Here is an 8,392-nt window from a genome sequence, read left to right on the forward strand (position 1 = left end):
AATTTTGGTACGCATAGTTAACTCCCCGCTCTAATCTGGCACCCAGAAAATACAAAAGAATTATCTTATAGTACACTTAAATTATAGAAACTTTTCCAATATAATAAATCATTTATTCACAGCTGAAAGAACGATTAAGAGGGTAAAGAAGATAATTAATACAACTAACATGATAATATACGAATAATATTGAAAAAAATAACATGATTAAGGTATCGTATCTTTGAAAAATAAAATCAAACGAAAATCTTGTGCACGGCTTCGCCAAGATTGAGAGCTGTAAACTTCTTAACTTTATGCAAAATCTTACAAATGGTTGAATCAATGACGAATCTACAGATGTAAATGTCACCATTATCTGTGTCCACTTCTAAACGCTTCATCACGCCAGTGACTTGGTCTATATATGGTGTTTTCTTTTGCTCCGGAACCAATACAAAATGCCAAGGTAAACAGATCTTTAAAATATTCCATATAACGGCCTGGCTGATGCAGTATGATAGGTTTGGGTCCTCTATTGTTTCCACCTTGTGTTCAACCTCCTTATGCTCCGGTTTCTCCGCCGGCTTCTCTTCAACCTCACCCTCGTCTTCACAAGGGCGACAAATAAACGTCTTAACGTTAGTATCTGATTGCGCTATTTTACTCTTGCTGGAAAGGCTCTTGTGGACTTTCGGCAGACGAGCGCTCTGTGTGGCCTCAATTCTCTTCGCAGCCTGCCCTTTTGCACCTTTGCCCTTCTTTACTTTCTTATCTTCTGGCGGAGGAACATACAGCAGTTCAGTAATAGTAGTCCCTTCACAATAGTTGACTACTTTTGTTAAAAGTGTGTCCAGAAACTCCTTCGTACATTTCATAGCGCAAGCTAAGCATGCATCTTTGTATTTTTTTAATTTGATCAATTTACATACTACATCTTCACAATCTTCCGGTGCGTAGCAAATTCGTCTGCCGATAGCCATAGACAATGCGTTCACAAAACCTTTTATTGGATCAATATCCTTGCAGAAAGCTAACAAGAATGCCGAGTAATTCATCATGTCCTCTTCGACTTCAAACAATTCAAACAGAAAATGTTTTATTAAATTCTTTCTCAGCTGTGTGTGTTTGTCGTCTGGATCAAACTCTCTTTCGAACCAAAGCTCCTCTTCAATAAAATCATCTCGTCGAATCAATTCCGTCGAAGAAAGATCATTACAACGGAATCTCTTGCGCAGTTCCAGTAGCTCTTCTACAGTCGGAAATCTCAGATTCAGACAGTAAATGAGGAAATCTCGCCAATCCACATACACAGTGTCACCGAACAAAATATAGACTAGTTTAGGTACTTGTTCGGGATCTATATTTACCCATGCCTCGGGAAATAAGCTTCCATTGCATGACTCTTTGCCGAAGAAAATGAAATCTTGTAGGAGGTATATAAACGCCTGTTGTAATGTTATCCCATGAGGTGCCACTATCTTAAATTGAGACCGTAGTGTGGCTAACTGGCTAATTTTAAATTCCATGGGTTCAACCAGTTCAGTTTCTACTTCTGAATCACGCGGGGCTTCTGTTGTTGCAAATTGCAATAGATTTGGATCAATTACAAAAGTATCATGCTCAAGAACAAGGGTCTCTGGAATTCTTCGACCATTCTCAACGGCCATTTGCAAATACTTACAAAGTCTGTCGACAGACTTTATTTCGTTAATGTAATAGTTGTTAATATCACTTTGTACTTCCATAAATGTTTTATTTATGTGATCATTAAATAATTTCATGTCACGATAACACTTGTACTGAAGAGCGAGCATACGTAGACTAGCTCTATACATTTCTCCATTGATGCCTACAGTCCATTCATCTATGCATTTCAATGCGTTCTGTTTGAAAACTTCTTCAAGGTTAACTGACTCTTCAGACGATGCGTCGTCTTTCTTTTTTATTGGTGGTTGCAATCTTGCAATTTCACTATATTCTTTGGCGATAAGAGATCGATAAGAATCATTTGTATCCTTAACAACCCTTAAAGCAAACTTACATTATTCTCAATAATAAAATTAAAAGGATTGTTGTGGAAGTCAATTTCAATATTTTTGAGCTGTAATTCTTGGAAGTTGGTTCTTAGCTGCTTATAAGTCTTGTCTTCACCGCTTCTTCTGCTACCTGATGCATCTTCGGACTCTTTAAATATCCTTGTCAACTCTTTAGACGCCAGCCTCTCGTTTGGAGGCAGGTGTCGAATCATGGCGAAGTAAAAGTCGTGGAAAGCTTGAAATGTCAGAATTGATCTGAAAAGTAGAATTAATTTAATGAAGTATTAAAATAGTTGGGATTTAAATAATACTCGGAATATAAAAACCTTTCACCTGTTCAGTTCCGCTTGCATACAAGATATGTAGGTATTTACTAAGGTTGTTAATTCCTCCATAGCCCAATTATCACATATTAAAGCATGCCTTTGTTGCTCAGCGTGGTGTTTTCTTTGATCGCAAAATAATATACAATTTATCCTGCAGTTCCTTGACCCGGCAATGCCATTCGTTCTTGGTGAAATTGATGTCACGCCAATCGTTTTCAAAATCATTGTACTCCTTTTGGAATTGACACACTAAATCTTGTTTACTAGAAGGCAGAGTGATTATCTGGTCCATTTTGTCTTTAATAAACCTTGCGTAGGGAATCAAGCAGTTCATCTGCAGTCGTTTCGCGAAAAATAATTGTTCTATGTCTTGAATATAAACTCTTTCAATCTCCTGCCAGCAAGTAGCTAATGCTACACCTATTATTTCACTGATAGGAATCTCGCCGTAATCCCAATCTTCTTCGCCAGCCAATATTTTTACTTCTTCATAACTATCGGTCCTTGTCAAGGCTTCCTCACCATGGAGTTCTCCATCCCACCCTCTGTGTTGGTGTATTCTTCCGAAGGTTCCTTTACGATCTCTAATTCCTGGTGTGTCATTGACACTTTACTCTGCTTACTGCTGCCATGTCGTAAAGTAGCTTTGGATTTCCCTTCCAAAACATCTGGACGAACTATTTTAGATTTTGTCCTTTTATCTTCACTTGATGGGAATTCAAGAGTACTTACTACATTCGACCCAAAAAGGTTATCAGTGGACTTTAATGGCATACTTAAATCACCAATAATATACCTGCACACTTGGACTAAAAATTCTTTATCTATAGCTTCATAATACATACTATAATTAAGGCCTAGTACAGCGTAAAACCGATCGATTAAATCTGAATTTTTCTTGTGTTAAATCCCACACCACAACTTCTTGCAAAATGTCGCTTGTTTCTTTGAGACGAAGATAAGCCGTGAAATAGCTTTCGAAGGGTTTCTCAGCTCTTTTTTTGTGAGGATCAGATACTAGTTTAGAGACTCTCACTTCTTTATAAGCATCTTTTTCTTTTTTACGATGATTTATAATACTATCTCTAAATAAATTTCATCTCTATCATCGAGTTCAGTATCGTTTGGAGGTGTATAACCTGAAAAAATGTTCTTCAATATCTGTGCTTCTCTGTATGAGTTTGGGATAATTTATTATAACAAACCCATTGATGTCACGATGGTCTTTAATGTATTCTACTATCATCGCTGATAAGAGATGAGCTGTCAAAGTATCTCCAACTCCTAAAGTCTCATACGCATATCTTCCTAGTTCTGCAGCATCGGATAACTTAATTTCCTCTTCGGGTATTGTTTTAGGAGTCTGTGTTTGCTTCGTATTGGCTGCAATAACACCCAACATGGCCGTTATGGCTATCTCGCTGCTTTTGCAAGCGGCGTCATCGTCCATTTTCATCAATCTGATTAATTCTTTTTCTTCTTCCTCAGGAGCCGCAGCTATAAATTTATCGAATGACAAATCAATATCCGTGCAGCCTACCATTTCAGTTTTAAATTTTCGCAAGCAAAGTTTATAGGCAGTTTCGAGCCTAACAACAAGAATTTTACGCGCATTTAGCAATGTCTGCATCGGTACAGTTATCGACCTATCTGGAAGGCCCCGTAATATGGCTTTAGTGCTAAATTGAGGTAACTCGGCGGGAGGTAGTGGCGGTGGATAAGGATACTTGATTCCAAGCAAGGTGTAAACCATGTGCCCTAATATCCGATTTCCTAAGTATTCATACTTTCTGTCTTCAGACTCTGGGTCATAATTTGGTATCAATAAATCCAAAGTCCAGGGATAAGAATAATTGTGATATTCCATAAATTCATCCTCATTAAGAGCCTCCTGTCTATCTAATTCAAGCCTTACAATTTCTTCAACTGGGAGCAGCTGCTTCTTCCTCAGTTTTTTCTTTTATCAAATCTTCCATTGGATCAAGAATATCAAAAATAGGCTGTTGTTTATAGTACAAAGTTTTCCATTCATGAATAAAGTGTTCTGGTATGTCGTCTTCCAGAAGTTTCGTAAAATATGCATATTTTGTTGCATAGTCTATTAGTGATAGCACTGTATCGTAACAAATTTCATAGTAATGCTGTCGTTTCCTCTTCATTTTTTCGCCATACAACCTCTTGTGAAGCATGGCTTGCCTTTGCTTCTCAAAATCAATTTCCGTGACTTCTAATTGAATCTGTTCTTTCACATTGTCAAGGAACTGGTTAAATTGCTGTTCCCTTTGATCAGCGAATTCTTTTTCTGCTTGTACTCTATTCTTGACTAAATTGCGAGCTTGCTGTTTTGTTTCCATTATCTGGGTGCACATTTGTTTTTCAAATTGTGAAAGTTTCATAACTTTTTTAGCTAGTTCTGTATCGAGCTTGGATTCTTCTTCAGCTATAGATAGATCCCACATTGTACCACTTAAAACATTTCTTATTTGTTTTTGAAATTCTTCAGAGTCGCTCTTTTTCCGCATTCTAGTGTAAAGATCATTCATGTAACCTTTAGCCCATTCTGAATCTGAGATTGAACTCTTTTGCTCTTGGGCCTTTTGTTCTAAAGCAAGAAGCTCTTCATAAGTATAGTTTTCGAATTTACAGGGATATTTTTGTGCAAATTTATCCATATCCTTTCGTTCATTTCCGGTCAATTTCGGAGGGATTGCAGCTTTGACATTCATGGGTGTATTTGATTCTTCTATTTTTTTTAACATTTTAGAATATTTATGACGTATGTAGTCATATGTGTCTTTAATTTGTTCAGCTTTCTTTTTTTGCCAATCTATAAAATGTTTTTCATTGAGTAAAGGTTTAGACAGATTATCTACAAATGACTCTTCTTCTTCAGGAATTTTGTCTACTTTAAATCTGTGTCCCATTTTCTCCACAAGGCTGGACACCATTTTTCTTTCTCTTTTTATAAAATTAGTACGATCCCTTTTGTCTAAATGAAGAAATAATTGGTAGAATAGGCGAAGAAGTGTGGATCCTTTACCATTCGTAATGCACTCTAAGTCTGTAGCAGTCAAATAAACTTCTAAGTCTGCTAACCATTCGATTAAGTAACTCCAATTATTTTTTACGTCCTCTTGCGCGGCACTATCTCTTATCAAAAAAAGTTTTTCATCATTTATTACATGGTAGCTGTGTAGCACTCCAGCAATCACGTGGCCATTTTTCATCATATTTCCAAATTCTTGGGCTTCCCATGTTATGGGTCTGTGCAACCTTTCGGTTAGCCATTCTTTTAATATTTTCAGCCATTCCTACTGAATTAAAATTTATTCGTTTGTATTCCCATTAAAACCCCTGTCTAAAGATATTTGACAAACAACCGTAACTGTTATGAGAGATTGTTATTATGAATTGAAATAGGAACATGACAGCATCTTTTTTTTTTCCGACTAAAAATAAGGCATTTTTAATTTCACCTCTTTTCACGGACTGGCAACCCACAGTAGTCTTGTCATTACTTATTATGACTTTTTTGTGATGTTTATTTTCACTGTTTTCTATGTATATTTCTTGAACTCTGCTTAGATCTAATCCAGGATGAAATGCAATGAATTCGCAAAAAGTGTATGTAATTTTACAATCCTTTGCACGTATAATAATGAGCAGAGATCACAATAATAATTATGTTGCGTTGTTCACAGAAATCTCGGCCACATGAACCTAGAGAATTTGGATAAAGCTTTGCACGACTTGGGCAGTTGAGCGCAATAACTGAGGCACGTCGCGACTATTTACGCGAGTCTAAGTCTAATTACAGCGTGATGCGGCTGAACACGCCGGTACGTGTCTAACGTGACCGTGGGATACTGTATGAAGAGAGCCACCAACAAAAACAGACTCTGCCCTTACGTGTTGCCTATCAGGCACAGAACTAAGAGTGAAAACTCGGACGCGATCGCTAGTGACGTGAGCGACCAGTGCGTGCGAGTTCAAAAAATAGTTTGTTAGAGCCGTCGACCAGCGGCTACAACCACGACAGCACCAAGAGCCCGGCGAAGCGGTGCCAGTCGCTCGAGAACCTGAACCTGGCCGTGGAGCTGCCGCCGGGACCCGAGGGCTCGCCCGACATGGATTGTGTCTCCACGCGCATCCAGAAGCTACAAGTCGATGAATGACATCCATTCACAAACATGCAACTCGAAATCTAGTGTGATGACCTTCGTATCGTATTTACTCTAAGTTAGAGTGGCGGAGGTTTAGGAAATAGTCGTAGTATTCAATTGATCTAATGAATGTTGAATATATTTTCAGTGTGTTTATAATGATGCATTGATATGTGTAGAAGCTGATTCTAAATGTTCCTAGATCCTTGGTGTAATTGATTTAATTTTGCATGTATTATTCACCCCAACGATAAATGATAGTGCAGCTGTTTCATTACTATTTAAGCGAATTGCTCAAATACCTTTTGGGATTGGTACAAATATTGGATATATTATGTATATGAATTATTAGACAATTGTTTTATAAAGTTTGTGTGTTTTGTTAGCTGTGAGAGTTTTAATGATTTTTATGGTTACCCTAAAGTTAGCACTTCTGTGTTTGTTGAAAACAAATTCATTTTGTTTTGTCTAAGTCACATGTGCAATCTTCATTATAGATTATCACTTGTTTGCTTTTTAGCTAATAAAAACACAAGTATATCTATTAGAAATGTGTATTAGTAAATGTTAGTATCATTTTTTTCATAATTAGTGAAAATATAAATTGTGCAAATATAAATAAGACTGCTAGAGGATCTCATTTCATCCATACAAGTCATGTTATAGGTATCCACGATTGTCTTACATCCATTATTTATTTGTCGTACACAATGCTTTTGTGACTTAGAAATTGATACTTATGTTTGTTAACATATTTTGTTATTTTGTTCTTATTAATTTAATAACAAAATTTGAAATAAATATTGCTTTGATTAATATACACTTGTTTTTGTTATTAAGATTCCTGAAATAGTGTTTGCTGAGTTAAATATCTATGGATTGGGAAATGCTTATTACCAATCAATAAAAAATAATAAATCTTAAGCCTGAGAAGGAGAATCAAAATTTGAACCATGTGAAACTGGCATATGGCAAGGATGGGTGTAGGTTCTTAGTGCAAAAGCAAGATCCCATCGTATTCTTAGACTCAATTGAATGCAATATACTTTCTGATGTAAAAATATTTTCAAACCAGTCACGGCAGTCACATACATTTGACACCATTCTACATCAACTGATTATTAATAGAAAACGCTTTTTCCATGTTAATCCTCAGCCATGGGATCATTTACACACCAGTTTGGCTGGATTTTGTCTAGACCAGAAAATAGGGTTACCAAGGACTGCAGGAAGTAATTTTTTTTTTGTACCCGGTTCCCACATAATTAAATAACTAGTAGTAAAGAAAGCCCTTAATGACCAGCCTTTTCTTGCTGCCTTGTAGCAACATACTAATTCGAGGAGAAAGTTCCTGAGGTATGCAGTTAGGTTTTATCTTTGCTCTACCTAGACACTTAAATTCTCACCTAAATAATAAATGCAGTAGCAGCCGGCGGTCAGGTTGAGTGCATACATCACTTAAGAAGGAAAGGAAAAACATTTACAAATTAAACAATACGATGCTGAAATTTGCTTGTACATCAGGTAAACCATTTTTCGCAAAATTAGAGTAAATGCTAGTCTTGTAACCGCATAAATAAGAATTGTTTTAAGTATCCAGAAGCTATGCTGTGTTGTTTTTCACATACATAAAGACTGCTATAAAAATACATTTTTTAAGCTTTTATGTAAGAGCTGGTATAAATACGAACGTAAGTGATTAATCATTATTTAACGACTAATATGAGAGAGAAGTTGTGAACTTCTGGGACTGTAGGGGCAAGGTAAGAATCGCTAAAAAAAGTTTACAACAGACTTCAAAAATAATGTTTTGAATTCATCTGTATTTTATTTTTTATGTTTGTTACTTCAGAACCTCGTTCTGGATGAAACAATTTTGTTGATT

At 36.4% G+C, this 8,392-nt stretch overlaps 1 protein-coding gene and 2 pseudogenes across 1 annotated transcript; 1 reads left to right on the forward strand and 2 right to left on the reverse strand.

The window, feature by feature from the left end:
- Nucleotides 1-54: 54 nt before the first annotated feature.
- On the reverse strand, nt 55-4,268 carry LOC113506134 (annotated as a pseudogene).
- Nucleotides 4,267-5,639, reverse strand: LOC113506139. The gene has a single exon (XM_026888993.1). The coding sequence runs from the start codon at nt 5,572-5,574 to the stop codon at nt 4,267-4,269; it is 1,308 nt and encodes a 435-aa protein (XP_026744794.1). The 5' UTR covers nt 5,575-5,639.
- Nucleotides 5,640-6,058: 419 nt separating this feature from the next.
- LOC113506137 lies at nt 6,059-6,600 on the forward strand (annotated as a pseudogene).
- Nucleotides 6,601-8,392: the final 1,792 nt, after the last annotated feature.

The sequence above is a fragment of the Trichoplusia ni genome (assembly GCF_003590095.1).
Source record: "Trichoplusia ni isolate ovarian cell line Hi5 chromosome 1 unlocalized genomic scaffold, tn1 tig00001984_group0, whole genome shotgun sequence".
Classification (NCBI taxonomy): domain Eukaryota; kingdom Metazoa; phylum Arthropoda; class Insecta; order Lepidoptera; family Noctuidae; genus Trichoplusia; species Trichoplusia ni.